This window comes from Phascolarctos cinereus, unplaced genomic scaffold (genome assembly GCF_003287225.1).
Source record: "Phascolarctos cinereus isolate Bilbo 61053 unplaced genomic scaffold, phaCin_HiC Scaffold_5;HRSCAF=322, whole genome shotgun sequence".
Classification (NCBI taxonomy): Eukaryota; Metazoa; Chordata; class Mammalia; order Diprotodontia; family Phascolarctidae; genus Phascolarctos; species Phascolarctos cinereus.
The window spans coordinates 289,022,859-289,047,672 of record NW_027555958.1 but is presented as its reverse complement, the minus strand read 5'-3'; the positions used below and the strand labels follow the sequence as shown (position 1 = coordinate 289,047,672).

At 40.3% G+C, this 24,814-nt stretch overlaps 1 protein-coding gene and 1 pseudogene across 3 annotated transcripts in view; one reads left to right on the top strand and one right to left on the bottom strand.

Moving 5' to 3' along the window:
• Nucleotides 1-24,814, bottom strand: part of TEX2 (testis expressed 2) — a 153,199-nt gene that overhangs the window by 49,254 nt on the left and 79,131 nt on the right. For all 3 annotated transcript variants that reach the window (XM_021002483.2, XM_078155935.1, XM_021002484.2), the window contains 3 exons: nt 23,473-23,673; nt 22,224-22,566; nt 2,490-2,737 (listed from right to left, as the gene is read on the bottom strand). In XM_021002483.2, coding sequence (XP_020858142.1) covers nt 2,490-2,737; nt 22,224-22,566; nt 23,473-23,673 — 792 coding nt within the window. The remainder of the gene's footprint in view (nt 1-2,489; nt 2,738-22,223; nt 22,567-23,472; nt 23,674-24,814) is intronic.
• On the top strand, nt 9,435-10,667 carry LOC110219271 (tubulin alpha chain-like; annotated as a pseudogene).

The following is a 24,814-nucleotide window of genomic DNA, read 5'->3' as shown; positions in this document are numbered from 1 at the left end:
TCTAGTTCTTTGATGTAGTTTTATAATTGGTATGACACTGAATCTGTAAATTAATTTAGGCAGTATTGTCATTTTTATTTTACTGACAGCTCCCAACCATGAGCAATTCATCTCTCTCCAACTATTTAAACTAGTCTTTATTTTTGTAAATAGTTCTTTGTAGCTGTATTTGTATAATTTCTATGTGTGTCTTGGCAGCTCTGCTCCAGATATTTTATACATTTTAATGGTATTTCTCTTTCTTAGTTATAAGCCTACATTTTTACTTTTCTGGAATATAATATTCTAAGATTTTCTTTCCTTTATAAAGGTTTCTGCTAAAGCTTAGGTGATCCTGACTGTGGCTCCTTGACACTTGAGCTATTTCTTTTGGGTTGGTCACAGAATCTCCTTGACTTGGGAGCTCTGGATTTTGGGCTTGACACACTTTAGTTCCCCACCCCTGCTTTGGTGCTTTCAATCTGCAGTTTTCTTCAGGAAGTGACTGGTAGATTCTATTTTCACTTTGCCCTAGGTAAGCAGTTTTCATTTGGGATTTCATGAAATAGGGTATCCAGAATTTTTGTATGATCATTGTTTCAATCCTTTGACTTTGTTTTAACATTTTTTACTGTCTCCTGGAGTTACAGAGTTTTGTTTGTTCCATTCTGTTTTTCAAGGAGTCTACTACTTGGGTAAGGAGCCTTCTAGTCTAAGCTATTCTCTTTCCAATTTTTTTCCCCCTCTACAGCTCTTAAACTGTGATGTCATTTTTAAACTCTTCCTTTATTTCTTATAGCTACTCCCAGAGTTCTTGTGATCAAACCATTTTTTTCTTTGAGGCTTGACTTGTATTTGTTATGGAGTTCTTCTTTTCTAATGTATTTGACTTTGGGCATTTTCTTAATTCGTAGTATATATTCACTGTGTTTGATGCCCTTTCCTGTTATCAAACAGTTTCTGTTTTGGGTTTTGGTGCTAGGGCCAGACTCTGCCTCTTCCTACTGCTCTTAAACTGGGGTGAAAAGTTCTGTTTGGCCCTATCTCCTCTAGTCTGAATGCCACTCCCACTGCTGTCCTGAAACACAACCTCTACCTCATTCTTTGTGTTCTGTCTCAGTTTCCTGATGGCCCAATACAGTGCTGTACTTGGCTTGTCAGTCTTTTCCTTGCATAACTACCAATGGTGAGTTGGTTCTATCACTTGCCATGGCTTTAACATGCCCCAACGAGATGCTACAGATCACACTGGTCTCAGATCTCCTGGAAAGTCCTTTGGCAAAAATGCCTTCTCACTGTGCTGGCTCAGCTGTTCCCAGGTGTGCATCATCTGCCCTGCCTTCTGTGAACTGACCTACAGAGGCTGGCAATCACCTGAGATCCAGCACTCACTGCCTTTAGGCCCCAGTGACTAGAGTTCCCACTGGTTTTGACCTCTCTTAGGGCATCTCTGCTCAGGGCTCCTAAAGGTTTTAGGCCCCCTGGAGCATCGTTGAGAGGTCCTACACACTTTAGGCTTCATTGGAGTTTCTGTGCTCAGGCCTGTTACCAGGGTTCTGGCTGGCTCACCTGTCCTGGAGAGAGTCTTCTCCCAGCCCACAAAGGCTTCTGGGTATCTTTTTATGCAGTCTTGGACTGGATGGACAAGCTTATTTCTGTTTCTCTTTGGTTTTCTTGATCATTAATGGATCTGATGCCATTTTTAGGTGTCTACTGAATTGCATGTGGAGGAACTTGGCTCCTCTATGGCATTTCATGCTACCATATTAATTGGATATTTGTGTCATATAAAAATATATGAAAATATTAAACTCACAACTAGACTTTCAGCTCCTTGAAGACAAAGACCATGTCCTCTCCACTATGTCTATGTGTTCCAGAGCCTACCCCAAAAAAATGCTGGAAAAAGATGAGGTGGCCAACAAGGACTTGGTAGCAGAACGCCCAAGACGTACTAATATTCAGTGAGGTTACCAGATAGTGGGAAGAATAAATAATCTCCTGTCTTTTTTTTTCCATGAATGACTTGTTTCTGGACACTTAAAAATTAGAGTCTGAGCACTGGAAAATTCCATTTTTTTCCTCATAGTTTGTGGGTCCAACCTTAAAAAAGTCCTGTTGATTTTATCATGGTCAGTCGGATCAGGTGGGGCAGGGGTCCACTGGGGCCTCTTTTGTTGGAATAAAATAGCTGGCACATTGAAAGTTGGTTGTCTAGGGACAGCAATATTAATGTCTTACACATTAAACTTGTGGTTAAAGCATGCAGGACTTGAAGAACAACCTGAACGACAAATGAAGATTTCCCAGGTCACCTTTTCACTTTTTCTTTGGACATTACAGTCTTGGGCAGCCCTGGATGTCTCTGAGAAAACTGAGTAGTGGGGAGCATAACTGGGATCTTATGCTCACATTCACATTCATCTTTACTTATCTCACTCAAGCATCCCTCCTTCCCTGTGCCTTAATTAAAAAGAGCAGAAGGGGGCAGCATGGATAAGTGAACATACCTTTTTGACAGCTGTAGGACTACTTTCTGCGCTCTGCACTGGGCTCCTCTGGGGACTTGGTATTTCTCTTGGGACGCACCTGGCCATATATACCTCATAGTGTAGGAGCACCTTCTGTCGCATGCTGCCTGCTAGATCCTTCTGCTTAGGCTGAGACGCAAATTCTTCCACGCTGCCTTTGCTGCTGCTGCGACTGTGGGTTAGGTTGCTGGACTGGCTATTCTGTCTGCTATGTGTAGGTAAGAACCCTGAAAAGCAAAAAACAACAGACAGATGGATAGACAGATAGATAGATGGATAGATAGATAGACAGATAAGTAAATGAGGCCGTAACTAAAGAGCTCATTAATAAAAAAACTTTTGATGTACAGTTAAAATTATTTGTGAGGTTATGTAAGCCTTTTATGCCACGTTACACCAGTTCAAACAGGAAATCTGCCTGAAAAAGACAACTTCAGTTTCTTGACCTCTTCAGTTTACTTACTAGACCATCATTCATATTATGCCCATCGTGGGTATGTACACATAAAGCTCTGTCCTGAACTTCCTTCTCTTTCCTCTCCATACTCTTTGTGACGTGATCAATTTCCATGAACTTAATTTTAATTATGAACTCCATGGAGAGGACTCAAAGATCTAGATAGCCATGCTCATTCTATTCTATCCTGAGCACCAGTTCTACAACCCATCAGACATTTTGAACTGGAAGCTCCATAGGCACTTCACACTTAATATGCTCATGCCCAAAAGAGAACCCATGATCTTTCACCCACAAGTCACCCTTTTCTGAACTTCCCTATTTTTGTTGACGATACCATCATTCTTTCAGTTACTCAACATCCTTGGAGTCATCCCTTACTCTTCACCCTCATTCATCCCACATGTCCAATCAGTTGCCAAGGATTGGTCAGCTCCACTTCTGCAACATCTCTTACACGTGTCTCCTTTTCTCTACTCACAGCCACCACCCTGGTTTAGGCTCTCATTACCTGGAGTCTGAATAACTGCAACAGCCTTCTAACTGGACACCCAGCCTCAAGCCTCTCCCCACTCCAATCCACCAAAATTAAAGTGATTTTCTTAAAGAATAGATCTTTAAAAAAAGATCTTTAAATATCTTTTTTTAAAATAAATCTTTAAAGTCCAATAGCTCCCTATTGCCTCTAGGATTACATATGAAATCTGTTTGCCACCAATGTTCCTTACAACCCAGTTCCCACTCACCTTTCTATCCTTAGTATAGATTGCACTCCTTCCTACACTCTTGGGGCCAGCCAAGCTTGCTATTCTTCACACATGACACTATGTTACATATCTCCTCCATGACTATGTACAAGACATTCCTGATGCCTAAATGCACTCCCTCCTCACCTGTCTCTTAGAATCCCTAATGTTCATTTGAAGCTTGGCTCACAGGCTGCCTTCTTCAAGAAGCCTTTCCTGATTCCTCCCCGACAGGGTAATAGTGCTCCTCCACCTTCCCCCAGTACTTTATTTTTGCAGTCAGAGTCCATATTTCTTTCTCTGGGCGTGGAGATAGAATATACTTCTAAAAAACACATATAGTGTCCCCCAACATAGCACAAGGTCCCTTGAGGGTAGGACCACCTTTTTTTTCCTTGTTTGAATTTCCAGCTTAGCACAATGCCTGATAAATAATAGGCACTTAATAAATGTGTATTGTATTGTATTGTATTTCTGCCTTAGAATCCCAATGTAGTGCCTGGCACATAGTAGGCCTTTAATAAATGCTAGCGGAGTGACTGAATTAATTGACATTGTCAACAGGAGACATCCTAGAATATGAACTGGTATATGGAAGCAGTTTCAAAACAACATTCATAGTAAAGAAGCGAGTTTTTATAAGTCATGGAACAAAGACAACAAAGAAGCTGTAGTAAAAGAGGCGAATGTAAAGTGATAAAAGAGTCTAACAACTGCAAATACGCATTTCATGGTGAATTCAAGAAAGAAAGGAGATGATTTTGGAAAGGCTTTATCAGACCTATGATCTACCATACTACTCAGCCTCCTCACTGGAAGCAATGTAAAACATCTGTTAATATTAAGATTCATTTAGAGTTTACAGAATTTTGCACTGAGTAATTTGTAAGAATAAACAGCTATAATTATAATTTTTTGTTACCCAACATCTCATTCATCTTGTTTTGAAGAAATTTTGGGATGAACACTACACCAAAGAATATTTTAATACTAAATGAAAATGCACAAGTCAATAGAAAATAAGCTTTTCATGTCAAGGTTAATAAAAATCCAAGAGTATATTACTCTCACACAATGCAGGGCAAAATAAACTAAGATTTCTGAAATCCAAAAGGAGATTCTTGTTGCAGCCTGAATCACTGTTCAGCATTTGTACAACGGGAGATGGCCAACTACTAAACAACCAAGACTCCCTGACATCATGTTTTCAATGTAATCACGCAGTGGAAAGGAAGGGAGCCAAGTGATAAAAGCACTGGGATCAGAATTGGAAAACTGGATTAGAGTCATGGCTCTGGTACCTAAAAAAAATTCATTATTAAAAATATTTATTAGTAAGTCAACAAGTGCCTACTATGTGCTGGGCAATGTGCTATGTGCTAGGGATACAAAGCAAGGCAAAAGACAGTTCATGTTCTCAAGAGGCTCACAGTCTAATCCTGGAGATAACAAACAATTATGTACAAACATGACATAGGCGGGCTCAATTTGGAGGAATGTGAAAGGGAAGGCATTAAGACTAAGAAGGATGGGGAAAGTTTCTGGCCACAAATGGATCTTCAGTGAGACTTGAAGGCAGCCAGGGAAGGCAGCAGGACGACAAGGAAAGTGACAATCCCCCAGGTGTTAGGTGGGGGGTTGGGGGGAAAGACAGGACACAGTGAGTGAAAATGCCCTGAGCTGAGAGATAGGCTGTCACTGGACCATAGAGGGGGATGGGGAACAAGGTGGGAGAAGACTGGAGAGGCAGACAGCGAATATGAAGGACTTTAAAAGCCAAACAGAGGCTGGAGAGATAGTGGAGAAGGTCAGAAAACTTGCAGCTCTCCAAATTTCCTCCACACACACACAAAAAAGCAGACCATCACCTCAGAGCAGCAGAAATAAACATGCAGTAAAGCAACTGTCCTCCTAAGACAATTTGAGAAGACCCCAGGAAAGACCCAACCTCTAGAAGTGGAGGTTTGGCTTGAGTGAAGTGCAAACACCTCCAGACTGACTCCACAGATTCAACAAACAATAAGCCCTGGAGACAGCTGGGCTGGGAGGCAGCAAGGAGGGCAAGGCCGCAGATAGGAGTAAAGCAAAGCAGAAGAGTGAGGAGGGACAGAGTAAATAGGGTGAGAAGGATAGTGAGGAAAAATACGAAGGAGGAAAATACAAGTAACTGTAGCTTAGAATGTGAATGGGATGAATTTACCCACAAAACAGAAAATGGGTAACAGATTAAAAATTTGAATCCAACAATATGTTGCTTTTAGGAATTATAAAAATGAGAGATACACACAAAGATAAACTTAAATGGCAGGAGTAGAATTTAGAACGTAAAAAAAAAAAGTAGGGGTAGTAATCACAATCTCAGACAAAGTTAAAGTTAAAATAGATTTAATCAAAAGTGAAAAACAGAGAAACTACACCATGTGGCAGCAATGTTATTCAACATTGTTTTAGGGGTGGGGAACCTGTGGCCTCGAGGTCTTGTTCTGGGAAATCTGGATTCAGCCAAAGGGCAGACTTGAGGACCTAGAGGGCCACATGTGGACTCAAGGCCACAGGTTCCCCACCCCTATTCAGACCACATAAAATACCTACACAGTATAAAGTACCTAAGCCTATACCTGCCAAAACACACACAGGAACATATGAACAAAAACCACTTTTTATACAAATAAACTCAGATCTAAATAATTGAAGTAATATTTATTGTTCAGGGTAAGTAAGGCCAATATAATTTTTTAAACAACAATTTTACCTACCTAATCTATTTATTCAATGTCATCTCAATCACATTACTAAAAAAATTATTTTACTGAGTTAGAAAAAATAACAACAAAGTTCATTTGGAAGAACAAAAGGTCAGGAATTTTAAAGAAAGCAGGGACAAAAGATGTAAAGGAAAATGATTCAGCAGTATCAGACTTTAAACTATACTGTAAGGTGAGGGCAATGATGAAATGTAAAAAGGATAATTTTGATTACTTTAAATTTTCTTGTATAAATAAAACCTATGTAGCAAAAAATAGAAGGAATGTAGAAAACTGGGGAAAAAATTTTCAAAGACAATCTCTCAAATAGGGTGTGATTGGGTTGGAATATTGCTGTGGTGTAGGAAATGATGAACTGGTTGATTTAGAAAAACATTGAAAGACTTGGACTTATGAAGGAAGATGCTACCCACCTTCAGAGAAACAGATGATAGGAGGAAATAAGCATAATATGGCCTTACACATATGTATATGTGTATAGATATCTATGTGTATGCATACGTGTGTGTGTGTGTGTGTGTGTGTGTGTGTGTGTGTGTGTATGCACGCTTAATTGTAGCCTTCTTTAGGTGGGGGGAGGGAAAAGAAAAAAATAAAGTAAAAAATGCACAGTAGAGAACAAAAGAAAGCTACCAAGGAAGCAAAGAAAAGCTGGGCAGATTTGAAAATAACATGTAGCATTTTATAAGATAAGCTTTCTTGAAATGGAAGTTTATTGTTTCATAATGAATCTTCTCTTATGGTCCGCTGTGTACATGGCAATGTTATTTTTTTCTTTTCTCATTTTGTATTTTAAGTTGAAATTTTAAAAATTTACAAAGAAAAAAAAGCCAAACAGAGGATTTTATATTTGATCTTAGAGACAATTAGAGAGCAACTGGAATTTTATTGAATGGGGGCATGATGACATGGTCAGACTAACGCTTTAGGAAGATCAATTAGATAGCTGAGTGAAGGATGAAATGGAGTAATAATTTAAAAATAAACACACATGAACACATGACTACACAGAGAACAGAAAGAGGATCGTTTGAAACTTAATTATATAAGGCAGCTTTTAAAATGTAGGTTAGATTTAATATTTACTTCAAGAATATCAAGATTGATATTATTAATCTCTCCCAGCAACATGCACACTTGTTGGCAGCCTAAAAACCCATGTGATTTTTTTGTGCCCTCTGTCCCCTTTCCAGCAGTACTGCCACTATCAGTCACCGCAGAAGCAGGAAGGTGCTACCCAGGACTAAGGATGATTTTAAAAACATATTTGTTTCATGGGTCGCCATGGCTAAAAGATTTTATCACTAGGTGGCCAGCCTACTGCTGATCTGCCTTTCTATGCTTAGCCAGGTCGATTCCCATAAAACAGAGTTTCTTCCTCCTCTCTGTTCCTACTTGCCCTATATATTTTGTCTTCTCATTAGAATGTAAGCTCCTTCAGGGCAGGGACTACTTTGATTGCATGTATTTGTACCCCCACAGCTTAGCCCAGAACCTGGCATATAGTAGGTGTTTAATTACTGCATTATTGTTCACTCCCTCATGCTGAAAGCCTTTCTAGCAAGGTAGAATCTGCCAAGACTCATGCTCAGATGGCATTACTTCTGATGACTTGCGGTAGGATTTTGTGCAGCTCAATCTTGACATTCTTGCTATAAACAACACCAGAGGAAGGAAGTTGCAGTTAAATGCAAGAATGGCTCACAAGTACTCCTTGGAGGGACAATGGAAGGAGTTTTGTCGTAAAACTAGCAGCTAAAAAACACTTGGTCACCACCTTTCTCAATACTAGTATGTTAAGCATTTGCAAAAAGACTATCAAGAAAACAATAGCTATTTATTAGCTATTATAACCAATAATAAAAGTATTTCTTTACTAGTTTAAGGTTTGCAAAGTGCTTTGCAAATACCTCATTTTGTGATCACAACAATCCTGAGAGGGGTGCCATTATTGTCCCCATTTTACAGATGAGGAAACCAGAGGTTTAGTGACTTGCCCAAGGTCATACAGCTAATTGTCTAAGTCTGGATTTGAACTCAGGTTTTTTTGACTCTAGGTCAGGCTCTTTATCCATTTTGCTACTTAGGTGACTCAACAATATGGTTGAAGTAGTAGAGAAATTCAACAAAGAACTTTATAACACCCCCCAAATCAAATCCACATTCACTCTGACACTTGGAGACTCCAAAGGAAAAAGTGAGGCTGGGGTGGTAAAGTACAATTCAGGAAAATAAAAAGAAAGGACAAAGACTTACAGACTATAAAAGATGTCTCATGACTCTATATCATGAACATTTCCTTTTAAAAAGAATTGTCAGGTGCTGGACATGATAAGCACCAAATAACCCCATAAAGAATGAAACAGATTTTATTTGAACACACAGGAAAAGTCTTGTTACTGAAGTGGGAATTATCCCTGAGTCAGCTGTCTGTGTGCAGTCAGGCCACTGCCTCATCAGAGCTAAGATCAGAGTTTGTGAAAACCAAGAAGAAAGAAAAATAACGAGAAAAAGAATGGAGGGCAATGAAAATAACTGCATCCAGAAGTTTAACCAATGTAAATTATTTGCCACAAGAAGGAGATCAAAAGAGCCCAGAAAGCACCTTGGTCAGCAATCACAATCATCCAACTTTAATTGTCAAAAGTGTGTGTGTGTGTGTGTGTGTGTGTGTGTGTGTGTGTGTGTGAGAGAGAGAGAGAGAGAGAGAGAGAGAGAGAGAGAGAGAGAGAGAGATGGCTGCTAGAAGCAACACTGTTTGGAATGTAAATTGGTTTGTAAAATCTTGTGAAGAAGGATGATTGACAATCATAGACAGTTTCATTTCAAACCAGAGAGAAGCAGTGGAGGGTAAAACCAGTTGAAAGAAGGCATAGAGGATTTATGGTGTTGGCAGAGTCCTATAACCCATGTGCAGTCAACAACGCCCTCCCCATCTTTATACTCTGGAGCAGCCATGCCCGAGTGTATTCCTATCCATGTCAGCCAGGCTGGGGTGCAGATGGGCAATGCCTGACAGGAATTATATTGCTTAGAGCACCATGTCAAGTGACAGAATCTTGGGGGAGAGGAGGTAACTCCTTTAAAACCTTATTTAGTGAGACATGGCGTGGCAAGCATGTACCCAGAATGGTCTTTGTAGACTCAGAGCCTGCTGTGATAGATGAGGTTTAGATCAGCATCTATAAATAGCTACTCCTAAGCAGCTGATCTCTGGCAAGGAGGATGCTGCTAATAACTATGCCTGGGGCCACTATACTGTTGGGAAGGAGATAACCGACCTTGTACTGGAGCACAACTGAAAACTGTTGGGCCAATGCACAAGGATTCCTGATAGTTCCTAGCTTTGGGGGTGGCACAGGTTCAGGTTTCACTTCCCTTCTGATGGACAGGCTCTCTGTTGACCATGGCAAGAAGTCTAAGCTGGAGTTTCCCATCTACCCAAGCTCCATAGTTATCCATAGCTGTAACAGAGACCTACAATTCCATCCTAACCACTCATGCTACACTGGGGGCACTTGGATATGCCTTCATGGTGGACAATGAAGCAATCAGAACCTGGGCACTGAGCTCCCCACATACACCAACCTCAACCAGCCCACTGACTAGATCATTCACCACCCATCACTGCACTTTGATGGTGCCCTCAATGTGGACCTCACAGAGTTCTAGACCAACCTAGGGCCTTATCCCTCAATCTACTTCCCACTCATCACCTACACTTCCATTGCCCCTGCTGAGAAGGCCTATCATGAGCAGCTTTTTATAGCAGACATCTCCAGTGCCTGCTTTGACCTTCCTAATGCCTCCAATTTATCACATCATGGTAAGGATGTGGCCTGCTACTAGCTGTACCAAGGTGATATGGTACCCAAGATGTCAATTCCATCACTGCCACAATCAATCATTCAGTTCATAGAACCCACTGGCTTCAAGGTTAGTATCAATTGCCAGTTCCCAACTGTGGTACCCAGTGGAGACTTGGCTAAAGACAGTATGCATGCCCAAACGACAGGCTCATCTAGATCACAAGTTTGAGCTTATGTATGATTTCTTCACTGGTATGTGAGTGAAAGCATGGAGGAAGGAGAATTCTGAGATGCAGGAAGATTTGGCTGCCTTAGAGAAGAATCATGAGGAAGCAGGTATAGATTCTATAGAAAATAAAGATGAAAGTGAGGAATTCTAGAAGGGACCCAGAAACAAAGCTCATCTGGCCTACCCATCTTTTCTATCTTCCACTTTTCTTACCACTCCAAAATAAAATCTTTTCTTCCTTGCAAAACAAAACAAACAAAAAGCATGGCAATATATACAACAAGCAAAGTGTTCCCAAGGGCATTTCAAGAATGAAAAGAGGAAGGGGCAGCTAGGTGGCGCAGTGGATAGAACACCAGCCCTGAAGTCAGGAGGACCTGAGTTCAAATCCGGCCTCAGACCAAACACTTGACACTTACTAGCTGTGTGACCCCTGGGAAAGTCACTTAACCCCAATTGCCTAAAAAAACAAAAAACAAAACAAAACAATGAAAAGAAGAGATACACAAACAGAAGAAAAAAATAGGAAAAAACCTATAAATGCCATCCTAACAAACAAATTCTCCACTAGATTTGGTGGAACTACCACACAGACTACCATCACAAGCCCTGAAGTGCTTGAAAAAGGATGAAGAAATAGCACCAATGGGAACAAATCCAAGAAAAGCTGCCGAATGGATCAAGTAGAAGAGATCTGGGCTGGAGGCAACATGATTGTGAAGGCACTGAGGGACTGATACACAGAGTATCTCAAATGTCTTAGAGCAGTTTTAAACTCCTTTGAGACCTTTGGAAAGAGGGGAAAGATATCAAAGGTGTGGGGAAAATCTTGTTAAAGGCAATCAAGAAAACATTAGTATTCCTCTAACTTATAAGCCCAATCTTCCATCCATACAAACTCGTTATGACAGTTGTTCATATACAAATGGAGGCTTTCATAGGTGATATTCAACGACAGACCACATCTTCACCACTTCACAATTAACTGAAAGATGAAAAGAATATAAAGAATCCATTGTGCTTACTGGTAGTGATAATTTAACAAAACATTTTATTTGATAGAGTTGAAAAGGGAGGAGAATGGGCTGGATTATTTTCAGAACATTACAAAGCTCTTTCCCTATCTCCAAGCTGTCTGTGAAAGCAGTCTTATCTTTTCAATACTAACATGCTGCCGTGTGGCAGCAAGACTTATAAAACACCATTGGCACTAAAGAACTAAATATGAGTGTCACACAGAGGGCAACGGAGAGGCACACAGAGCAGCTACCGCACACAACTAAAGAGGAGCTCTAAAGATGTCAGCAAGAACCGTGTAGCAAGAAGAAAAGCCAGGTTGGTCACGTGGCCATGAACAGGGATGACAGGTGGACAAGCAGAGTGCTCCACTGGTGCCCTCACAACCTGGAGAGAAATCAAAGGCCGCACTATTCCAGGCACATCCCAGCCGTGCTTCGCCACTCTGTCCCCCACTCCTAGCCTTCTTCTCACCAGTCTGACAGCAAGCTTGCTGCCATAAAGCCCCTCCTACCTCCCCCTCCATTTTTGGAGCCATAATTGAATCAATCCTGCCATTGCTCCTAGAAGGGGTGTGTAGAGCCTACTCCTTTAGCCCCACTCACCTATCTGTTACATTCTGTACCAATGTTCTTCCCCCTGCACCTTATGCGTGTGATTTTCATTTCTTTTTCCTCTTAGTCTGGCCACTTTGGGGGAAGGGAGTGTGGGAAAAATGGAAAAATATAGAGAGGAAGTTTCTCCCTCTTTTCCTTAAGATTCATTGTATTTTTTTTTAAAGGGTGACTGAATTCATGAAAATCTGCTGGGTTTTGGTGTAAATTTTAGTGGAAATAAGATTAAGCTATGTCACATACTAAATTTCATGGTAAAATTTCTCTGCATGTTCTTCTCTAAAAATTATTGTTAGGAATTAAGATTTGGCACCTGGACATTTTCTCGTGTGCCCTTCAGTCTTCATCTGTCTCTCAGTCACAGGGATGGAACCTGTTGGGTACAAGAGTTCCCTCAAGCACTATATTTACTTATCCCCTTGAGGTTGATGAATTTACTTCTGGGCTGAGCTCCCAGAATGAGGATGGTATTTTTTATTGACAGCCTTTGACTTTTGATAATCAAACAAGTCCAACTATGACCCTAAAAGATAATATCTATATTATAACCAAATGGAGACAGTTGGTGGGCCGTCCCAGACACCAACCAAAACCCAAGATGATCCCGCTTCATCTTCAATTAAAGTGGATGTAAGAGTTCATCACCCTCACCTCATCTTGTATTTCCACTAACCACGGGTGTCCAGACCTACAGACCTTGGAAGACGCTAGAAATTTTGTTATTATATTGGCAACAGTGCCATAGCTGTGCATTTCGGCCAAGTAGATATGTAATAACCAGGCTGCTGGCTGTGCATACCATCTTTTCATCAATGCTACTCTATCTATCTTTTCTCAAGGCCAAACATAGGGAGAACACGTCAAGAGGGATAGGACTCCTGAAACTGGTAAAATGTGTGATGATTTTCATACTTTGTGTTCATTTCATTTTGCTTTGCTTGAAATGCTTTATACTGTTTTAACTGTTACCCAGAGGCCCAGATGACTTATGATGTTAGGCCTTACAGAGAAGACAGTGAATGAATAACCATGAGGGATGGTTTCCAGTGGCACACCTTTTCTGTTCCTGATGCATGCTCTCTTTACCTATCTCCCCTAATTTGATCTTAGCCTTGTTAAAACAACTGCTGGTAGCCACTGATGTTTCTTTAAGTGTGTGTTAAGCTAAGACCAGAAGAAAAGACATGCAAACTGTCACAAAAGACTTCGTATATACTTAATGAGTACAAAAGATGGCTAGTTTGAAAGATTACTGTGTATTATGCTACAGCTATTGGCCAATTCCAACACCTGCTGCTACTGATGTTAACTTAAAAATAACATACCTTCCCTTAATTGTCAACAGGATAATTTGTCGTGTGAAGTACATAGAACTTCTTGGGACTGCAAACGGTATTTTGTTTAGTGACATTGATTCGGTGCTGGTAAAAGTGTTTATGCTGAAGAATCAGCAACCCACCTTGCAAGGGAAAATCACCAAAAGCCCACCAACTCAAGATCTCTGAGTAGCACATTCAAATTTAAACCTGTTACTCCTAGATGTTACTCCAGATTGCTGGGAAGGCTAGGAGGACAATTCTACAAAAGCAGGAGCAGGATATCTCTGATACTTCCCACTATTATTCCTTTTTGAAGCAGAAAGTTTCCCACCTGTTGGACCTTGGGCCTAGCTGCTATACTTTTTTGAATAATGCAAAGTTTCTCTGACCTCTACTCAGGCCCAGAGTCGGAGTTTTGAGCCACCATGCCCATGAAAGGTCAGTTTGTGACTTTCAGGCTCAGTTCTGGAAGAACCATCCAATGATGTTACAAAAATATCCCTTTTCCCCACCTCACACTAAATTCCTATAACCTCGGAAAAAAACATCTAAATGTTTGATTCCACAATGATGGGCTTATAGGAGTGGAAGAATTTTATTGAAAAAGAAGAAGGGGGGGGAAGAAAAAGGTCAACTTTGGCTGGCAGGTACACTGGATGGGTAAATAACTTCTTTTCATCCCAGGGTAAACTAACTCTCATTGTCCAGAAGCATCATTGCTAGGATGCCTTTAAAACATGGTTATCCCAAACCCATGGCTCTTCCTAACTTAACTATACTGTTTAGTGGTTTTTGGCAGAAGAATATTCCTGATGGCGCTCTAGACCTGCTATTTGTATTAATGAATTCTTATACTGTCAAATCCTATGAAGTTATTCTAAATGGATACAAGTCAAATACTGGAGTTAGTTTGAAGAGAGATTCCTGACGGAGTGGCACAGCAGACAATTACCTCAGAACTGTTTCAGGAAGTCACCCTGCACTTATCATGACCTCCCCCCCCCCAACCTTGTGCCTACTGTTTCCTTTATTTGAACACTGAACAACGATTCTGGCTAGGAAAAGTTAAATGAAACAAAACAAACACCTGTGGTTAAAGGTTTAAACAAGTCCTTCTGTCTGGAAGCATCTATTTTGAATGCTTAGGACTCACTGCTTTGGCTCCAGGGGGTCTTGGTACTGAGAGCTTTGGGTTTGGCTGTGTCAGGCTCAAAGGGCCTGGTAACCTTGTGGCCAGTGGGCTTAGCAACCTTGTAAGCTTTATAACCTTGGAATTACTGGGGTTGGTGGCCCTGATGACACTGTGACCCTTCAGGGATCAGGCCTGATGATAGAACTTGGGATCAACAGGCTCAGTATCCTTTGGTTAAGTGGTTCTATCAGCCCTGGTGACCTTGGGCCTGAGGAGTGAGGATGCAGAGACAACGGCACTGAGGGCCTTGACAGTCTCTACTTGTGCACTGATGGCACCTTCTTCAGTCCCTTCTGGTAATGCTATTTGGCAGTGGCATACTCCTGAGAACACCCTAAAGGTACTCTCAATCTCTTCATCTGGGTTTCTTAATATCGTATCTGCACCATTTGCTTCACAGATTATCTTTACACTACAGCCTTCACACACCGCTGGTTACTCTGAGCACTGGAAGAGACTGGAAGCAAGAAAGAAACAGCTCTAATTCCACTGAGTAAGAGAAACTGACTTGAAATTAACAGTGGATGCTACCACAAAGGATCTTTGTACAGTTACTTTTGTGACCTTAGGAGCTCATCATTTATTTATTCCACCTGAAGAGATAGTCTGCAGAGTACTCTTACCTCTTTCTTCATCTAAATGCCTTGCCCTCCAAGCTCCCCATTTCAAGTTTATGGATTTCCAAACAGGCCTTATTGTTCAATTATGAACTTGACAAACATGAATAATTCAATATATGAATAACAGAAAAAGAGGATTATATAACTGTGGGTCTCAATTAAATACGGCTTGTTTTTATGGCATATATCAAGTTTAACACAATAGTACCAACATTACCTTTGCTTGCCTTCTGAACTTCTTTCTGCTGTCTTCTGCGCATTTTAAAAACTGTTTCATTAGCACTCTTCATTTTTTTTTTCATCATGGAAACCCACCCATTCCCCCAGAAAACCTCCCCTCAAATAAAAGCCCTCCCTTCTAAGCATGGTCAAGTAAGACAACTCCATACATTGGCCAGTTAAAAATGTAGGTTTCGTTCTAAGCCTCTACTAAGTTGAGTCTGCTCCATCACCTGCCTCCTGAGAGCAGGAAGAATGCTTCATTTTTGGTCTTCTGCAGCAGTGACTGGTTGTTGCACTAATCAGAGCACTTAAGTCTTTCAAAGGTATTTTCCTTCCTGGCTATTGTTTACTGTGTTCCAAATCTGTTCACAACATGCTATGTCAGTTCATACAAATCTTCCCACATTTCTTTGAATCTAATTCTATATTACTCCACTGCCCATTCTATCTGTTCTGAAGAAGCTCTATCTTTCCATTGCTGTATCCTAGGAACGAATTCCATTTCAAGTCTCTTTGAGACTTGGATTACCTGCCTATTCTGCATTAAGATCTCATGTTCACTCTACTCTCTACCAATAGAATCTGAGGCCATAAGTATAATTCAAATCCTTTTCCCAGTTATTCTCTCTTGGCCATTGGTGGTTATTCCCTTCAGTATTATAAACCTACAAACCCTCTCCTCATATTTCTTGTAGTACTTTGTCTGGACTTCTCCTTTGTATTTATCTCTTTCTCTGAGGCTTCTAGCTGTAAAAGCATATGATCCTATGATCACAGTTATTTGTGTACTTGTCCTTCTAACCATTAATTAGGCTCTGAGTTCCTTAAGAGTAGCGTCGGTGTGGTATCTATCTTTATATTTCCAGCACTTACATCAGTGCCTAATACATAAATAGGTGCTTAATAAGCATTTGCTGAATTGATTTTTCTTCCTATGTCGAACCTAATTTCCTCTAAAGTAGCCACATTTAAAGTCCACTTGGGATTTTTCTCTCTTCTCCTCCATTTTCAGTCTCAAGCCATACTGATGAAGCCTGTGGACAAACATGTTCTTCTAGGTCTTACGAGCCAAACTACCAGTAGCCAAAAGCGCAACAAATATTGTGTTATCTTAAGCTGTGGTCCAGAAAATTAAACCCTACTCTTTGGCACTACGTATGTAGCTACTCACTTCCCATGACCCCTGTTTACTTTGGAAGTCCTCATTGGGAAGCCCAGCTGAGTGAACTGAGCACCGGCCTTGGAACTAATAAGACCTGAGATGAAGTGTCAACCTCTGATCTGCAACAGCTAAGTGACACCAAGCAAATCACTTAGTCTACTGGCAATTCTTTAAGTCTAGAAGTTACAAAGAAGGGATAAACTTGCATTTGTAAAGGGCATTTCTTTTTGATAGAACACTGGGCCTGGAGTCAGGAAGACTGTACAAATCTAGCCTCAGATACATACTATTTGACAAGTGATTTGTTTGCCTCAGTTTCTTCAGCTGTAAAAATGGGAATAATAACAGCACCCACCTCACAAGGTTGTTGATCAAAAGAAGCAATATGGGGCAGCTAGGTGGCGCAGTGGATAGAGCACCAGCCCTGGATTCAAGAAGACCTGATTTCAAATCCAGCCTCAGACACATAACACTTACTAGCTGTGTGACCCTGGGCAAGTCACTTAACCCCATTGCCTAGCGAAGGAGAAGAAGAAGAAGAAGAAGAAGAAGAAGAAGAAGAAGAAGGAGGAGGAGAGGAGGAGGAGGAGGAGGAGGAGGAGGAGGAGGAGGAGGAGGAGGAGGAGGAGGAGGAGGAGGAGGAGGAGGAGGAGGAGGAGGAGGAGGAGGAGGAGGAGGAGGAGAGGAGGAGGAGGAGGAGGAGAGGAGGAGGAGGAGGAGGAGGAGGAGGAGGAGGAGGAGGAGGAGGAGAGGAGGAGGAGGAGGAGGAGGAGGAGGAGGAGGAGGAGGAGGAGGAGGAGGAGGAGAGGAGGAGGAGGAGGAGGAGGAGGAGGAGGAGGAGGAGGAGGAGGAGGAGGAGGAGGAGAAGAAGAAGAAAAAAGAAGTAATATGTGTAAAAGTACTTGGCATAGTACCTGGAACAAAGGAGGAGCGATATAAATGCTTATTCCCTTCCTCTCCCTTTTCTTTCTTCATCTGGGAGTTTCTTTTATCAACGAAATTACATATCCAGTCCCTATCCATAACCACCAGTTAGAAAACATAATGATCTATTAATCCCACATCCTTCAGTTTCCACCCAAGACTTTACAGTCACAATGGAGTCTTTCCAGTTTTCCCCTAAAAGTATCATTTAAACCCACATATATCACAAGAAGTAGGCAGCAGCAGCTGGCTAGTTTGATTAGTGTCCATGGGCCATGGGACATGTCCTGGATACATGGCCCATGAGGACAGCATGCCTCTTGATTAACCACATAAGGGTAAATTTAGCAGCCTCTATACTACCTAACAGGGAGTCAGTGACCACAAATGGGTTTATCTCTTATTTCCTGGGGTTATTTAAAGGAGTTTCCTTATACCCACTGGTGCCAGTGAAGCCTCCCTCATTATGTGGAGCACGGAACACTGCTTCTTTTGCTCAGAAGGGTCATCCAGAGCCATAAGCTATAGAATATTACACTAATTATTCTGTCTGTTATTACTATACATTATTATATGTACATTATATACTATTATAGAGCTCCTAGGGTTCAACATTTTTTGTCTTTTCCCCTTTCTCTTCTGAATAACATTCTCCTATTATCTCTCAAGGTTTATTTTGATTCTCGTTTGTCATAGCAAAGACCTTTTCTTCCTTCTTAAGAAGGATTTCTTCTATCCTCCACAGGAACTCTTTACTAGCTAATAAGGACAAACATAGAGATATTCTTCAAGCCCTTTCATCTTTTCTTTTGGCAGGGAAACCAACTTGCATTTCTCTCACATACACACACACACACACACACACACACACACACACACACATATGGATTCCAGCAAAACAACAAATATAGAACACTTTCTGCAGAACACTGACACAGTCCCATCTGTTTCTATAACGCTGATGTGAAAGGATCAGGGCTAAGGTTACTTAGTAAAAACCATGTTCCCTTGGTAGTTCACCTGAAAATTCCTGCTGCTAAATGCCACAGCAAATGATCCGTTTGTGGCACCTACTCATTACCAACTAGGGTGTTGTCATTTGTGTTCTCCTGCTACTACTCCTATGACTAATTCTACCTTTCCCAGTCAGGCTCACACACGATGCTGAAGCTTTGTTCCAAAACACCTCGTGCTCATACATCATTCCCTTTACCTGGGAGATCTTCTCATGCTCTCTCTTCCTCCTTCTCCAAATCCTCATTCAACAACCTTCTCCTTAACAATTCTGACACTGATCTCTTCTTCCTTCTGTGAACTCCTGCAGCACTCATTGTCTGTACCATCCATTTTATAATTTCAATTGACTGTCATATTGTAAACTATCTCATGTGCATATTTTCTCTCTCCAACTACACCCTTTGGAAGAGTTTTATGCATGCATGTGTGTGTGTGTGTGTGCGCGCGCACACATGCATGCACATATACATGCTCGCGTACATTTCATAAAGCGCCTAGCTTAGCCAGTGCAGTAGACTAATATACTTGGTAAACTGAACCTAATAAATTAAAAACAGATATGGGAATAAGCATTTATACAGCAGCTACCATCTGTCAGGCACTGTGTGCTAAGTGCTTTTTACAAATATTATCTCACCTGATCCTCATAACAACCTTGGGAGGTAGGTGCTATTATTATCTTCATTTTATAGTTGAGGAAACTGAAGCAACGAGGGGTTAAGTAACTTGCCCAGAATACACAGCTAATGAGTATTGAGGCTGGATTTGCACTCAAGCTGTCCTGACTCCCAGCTTGGCACTCTTATCTACTGTGGCACCAGCTTATAAGGGACTTCTACAGTTCTAGGGGAAGAATAGATCAAGCAAGGGTTCTAAGCTTCAGGACTCTACTTCAGTTTTCCCATTGTTATAATAATGTTCAAGTAAAGTGCTAACATATCAACACAAGTCCAAGTAGTTCTACCAGTGTTTAAATAATTTTTAGAACAGAAAAACTATAACTGAACTCAATAGTACAAAGTACCATTTTGCTTGTTTGTCTACGCATAACTGTACGACCCTGGGCACATCACTTAAATCTGTCTGCCTCAGTTTCCTGATGTGTAAAATGAGCTGGAGAAGGAAATGGCAAACTGCTCCAGTATCTTTGCCAAGAAAACCCCAAAAGGGGGCCATAAAGAGTCAGACATGACTAAACAACTGAAACAAAAACTAAAAAATAACTAAACAACAACAAAACATACAAGACACTGTGCAAGGTTCTGGAAGAGGTTCCTGACCTCACCCAAGCTTGTAGTCCAGTTATGTGGCTTCTAAAACTTTTTCCACTTGTGACCCCTTCAGCACAGTTAAGAAGCGCTCTAGTACAGTAGGGGACAAGACAAGACATAAACATATTTAACTAAAATAGGAAATAATATGTAAATACATAAGAGCAAATGAAGTGCTATAAGGAAAGGATTTGTATTTTATAAACTCTGGGCTTATTAAGTTTAATTATTCTGAGTTTTGGGGAGTTGTTTATAAGAATATACTACCAGTTGAATTTCTTTGCTTTCTCTTAATGGGAGGGGAGGAAGGAGATATCTAGTGAACTAAGCCATTATAAAGTTATATGGATGGAATAGGCAAAAACAAACAAACAAACAAAAAATCATTCAAGCAAGAGGCTTCTGTACTGTGTCACAGGAAGCCTGGGGACTATTTAAAAAGGGAGTAAAATCAGGCCCAGGTGGGCCAACACGAAGTTGTTTTAGGCAGAAGACTTCATTCTTATATAAGGCTCATGAAGAAGCTAGTTGATCTAGAGAAAATCAGAATGGTCCTAAAACCACAGAATAGCATGGAATAAAAATAATAATGTACATAATTCTATTATATAATCATTAAAAATGATATAATTTATAATCATATTATATAATAATGATGTTATAAATTATGTAACATATAACTGTAGTTATAATTATATATTATTTAACTATAATAATGTACCGAATAACTTAGACATTATGTACCAATTTCTAAAGAGGGATGAATGCCAGCCCAGGGCATCTAATTACAGTGGCAATGGCTGTAGGAGGAGATGGTAATTAGGAAGCAGGTATAGCAGATCTCTTCCCTTAAGAACCAAAAAAGTGGGAAAAGGATCCACATGTACAAAAATATTTATAGCAGCTCTTTTTGTGATGGCAAAGAATTGGAAATTGAGGGAATGCCCATCAGTTGGGGAATGGATGAACAAGTTGTGGTATATGAATGTAATGGAATATTATTGTGCTATAAGAAATGATGAACAGGCTGACTTCAGAAAAACCTGGAAAGACTTGTATGGACTGATACTGAATGAAGTGACCACAACCAGGAGAACATTGTACATAGTAACAGCCACGTTGTGTGATGACTAACTTTGACAGACTTAGCCCTTCTCAGCAATGTAAGGATCTAAGACATCTCCAAAGGTCTCATGATGGAAAATGCCATCCACATCCAGAGAAAGAACTATAGATTTTGAATGCAGATCAAAGCATACTATTTGCTCTTTTTTTTCTTCTGTTTTGTTTTGTTTCTTCTTTCTTGTGGTTCCTCTTATTAGTTCGAATTCTTCTTTACAACATGACGATGTGAAAATATATTTAATAGGAATGTATCCGTAGAGCCGATATCAGATTGGGGAGGGTGTGAGGGAGGGAGAGGGAGAAAATCTAAAACTCAAAAGCTTGTGGAAGTGAATGTTGATAAATCGAAATAAATCAAAAAATTTCAAAAAAAAAAAGAACCAAAAAAGTCTAGGAGTCTTAATGCCTCAAACTAGAGTTCAGTGATCAGGGAACTTCAGAATAAATAATGAAACATGAAAGTCCTGGGATTAAAGGCAAAGGTCTGCTGTGTCAGTTTCAAGGAGCAGAACGATATCAAGGAAGTCAATACCAGTTCACTGAGGCCTGTGTATACACAAAGTCTGAAGTGGAAAGGAGAATTATTGTTGGAGGAAGGAGGGGAGGGAGGGAAAAAAAGGACTACTTTAGCATTTAGGCCACACTGCAAAATTCTGAGTACAAAATGGGAGATAAAGAAGTTGCAGTATGAGATACAGACCACTTTTTTAAGAAGTATGACTGTGAATATGAAAGAGTTGGGGGGAATGATGATGATACGGCACTTTAAAGTTTTCAAAGCATTTTATATAGACTATCTCAGCAAAGAACAGGGATATCTGTTTCTCTGTGGAAAGGGAAGAAGAGAATGGATAATGATTTGAGAAGTTCTGAGCAGTGGAGGAGGGAAGTTGGAACACTTCAATCTTTCAGTGATGTGGGAGGCAAGGACATATGCTGCCAGTGAGGATGGGGGCTTTAAGAGAGAGAAAAAGATTTACAACAGTCACTGTGGGGAGCTGTAGACTTAACGAGCAAGTAGAAGGGCCCAGTGGAAGTAAAGTGTGAAATACATCATGTGATTAACAGGAATACATCTTAGGTGGTTGCCTGAAATCAGATCAGTCATGATGAAATTTCTTAACTCATTAAGAAATGCCTTTTTTCCTAGACTGTTACACAGATCATTTAAATTACAACTAGTGCCAAAAAACCCACCAAAAACAAAAATAGGCATATCAGTACCTGGTGGGTTGCCAGAGACACTAAATGGTTTCTTGATGTCAGACTTCAACTTGGATGCCAAGAGAAATCTCCTAAACCATTCTTCTTTTTCTCGGCCAGTCCTCCCAAAGAGATATAATATCTGATCCTTCTGGCCTGTGGATTTTGTTCCATCTGAAGAATGGGTTGACTTCCTATGTTCTTCACTACCTGAGTCTTTCTCACATGAAGTCTTTTCTTCTGAAACATCTTTATCAGGCTGGGCCTTGGACATAAAGTCATCTTGTCTACCAAGTTCAATACAAATAGGGTACTTTTTATTCCAAATTCGTTTTCGAGCCAAACTCTTGGGAACAAGATAAATCTAAAGAAGAGAAGGAAATGGTGATTTATATATAGCAAGGTAAAGTCTGCATAATGCATTAACATCTTATACAACATAAGTTAGCAAGAGGAAAAAAAAAATTACAATGACACATCCCCTTAAGGTACACTTGATCTTAGATAAAAGACCTAGCATAGTTCTCATTCCAGTCTAGTGAGTTTCACTGATAATCTTCAATAGGACTGCAAAGCTTGGACACATGCAAATTGAAAAGCCTTCTAAATAGCACAAATAGCAAGTTTTTTTTAAAAATAGTTTTCAGATTGTTTCTTTACCAAAAATCATTGGAAAAATCCACTAAGTTCACCACATCATATCTCAGATTTTACCATCATCACCACGTGTGACATCTATGTTAGATTACGCATTTAAAACAAACAAAAAAGCCCCACCACCAGACTTTATAATTCTGGACAGAAAATTACTAACTTAAAAAGGACAACCCCCAAGACAAATTTTAGGCAGATTTTTGTCATCTCAGAAAACTAAGGCTCAATCAGAGCCAATAGTTCCCTAAATGCAGAGCCCATTTTTTTGGGGAATGACGCTCAGAGAAAAAAATGTCTATATTTTACAAAAATGAAAAGGAATTAATTTTGAAAGTTTCTAGGACATGTAGCAAAACACACAGCTACAGAACATATCTATTACGTTCATACTGACAGAGCCTCTCTCTCTGTCTCTCTGCCTCCTTCTGTCATACACACACACATCACGTCCTTTTGTTCTACTAAAGACTAATAATATCCTTGAAACTGTCAGAAGTATACTAAGTTATACCAATGTTCAAAAAAAGTACATTTTAGATAAAATATCATGGGGAGAAATGTCATAAAGCAATACATTTTCATCAATATTCTCAGTTCAAAAATTCCTAGAGCTCACCTTACTGTCTGAAAGATTGTAGATTTTCTGGCTGACATAAGTGACTTCAGGTTTGGTCTCATTGTAGCTGGCCCTTCTGGATATATTTTTATTGGGCTTTGAAAGCCTCAAGGTTTCCCCTTCAAGTCGAACAAAGATTGAATGTGTCAAAGTTGCATGGTACGTCTCTGGGTCATAGTTGTAGATCTCATTCATCCATCCCTAGTAGACAAGAGTTCTATTAATAACATTTGCACAACTGGAAATCTGATTAAAATATTAAAAAGTTGAAAATACTTAAGGGGTGATGGTTCTTCCCCCAAAATGAAACATATTCTTTCCCTCTAAGAAAAATCAAAATAAGACAATTTAGCAAACACTGATTAACAGGTAAAAAGGGGGTCATTCCCCCCCCAAAAAAAACCCTTTAGGATCACAGAATCATGTAACGTTAAAACCCAGAATGTTATGAGCTAGAAAGAACTTAAAGACAATCTAGTCCTACCCCATTTGTTTGTTTGTTTCTTCATTTTGCAAATGAGGAAACTATGGCCCAGACTGCTGAATTCACAGTTTATATAGATAGCATTTTGAGTTTGGGAGGACATTAGACAGATCTCATCATTTCATCAAACTGGCTTTCTCTCCATTTACACAAACCACAAAGCGATTTCTGACCATGTCACCCTTCTCTCTACTTTCTACGCCCCTTCAAATTCCAGGGGTACTCTACTACCTCCAGAATCCAACATATAGCCCTCTGTCATTTACAAGGCTGGCTGCTTCCTACACAAACTCAGTGACACCCTCTCTGGGCCTTTGCCCAGGCTGTCCTCATGTCCAGCCTGCTCTCCCTCCTCACCTCCATTTCTACTTCAACAACCTCTACTTCCCTGGCTTCCTTCAAGAAACCCAGCTCAAATCCCACCTTCTTTAGGGGATCTTTGCTGGTCACTCTTAACTGCTCCCCATACACCTTCTATCTGCTACTCTCCACATATCCTGTTAGTACCTAGTTATTTGCCTATCATCTCCCCGATTAGAACATGAACTCTTTGACTGACAGATCATGTTTTTTTCCTTTCTTTGTACCCCAGCACTTAGCATAGCATCTGGAACAAAGTAAGTGATTAATAAATGCTTATTGACTGACTAACACTAAAGTCTAGAATGACCATGGGCAAGTCACTGAAGCTCTGGGAGTTTTCTCATCTCTATAAAGGTACTGCCAGCTACCATAGGTGTACCAAGCAAAGTGCTTTCTAAACCTCAAGGTTTTTACCAGAAAAGGAGGGGGAGGGAACATTATCATCTCCATAATAATTGGGTTCCAAGTTCTGAAAGCTCAGCTGTGTGGCTTTGG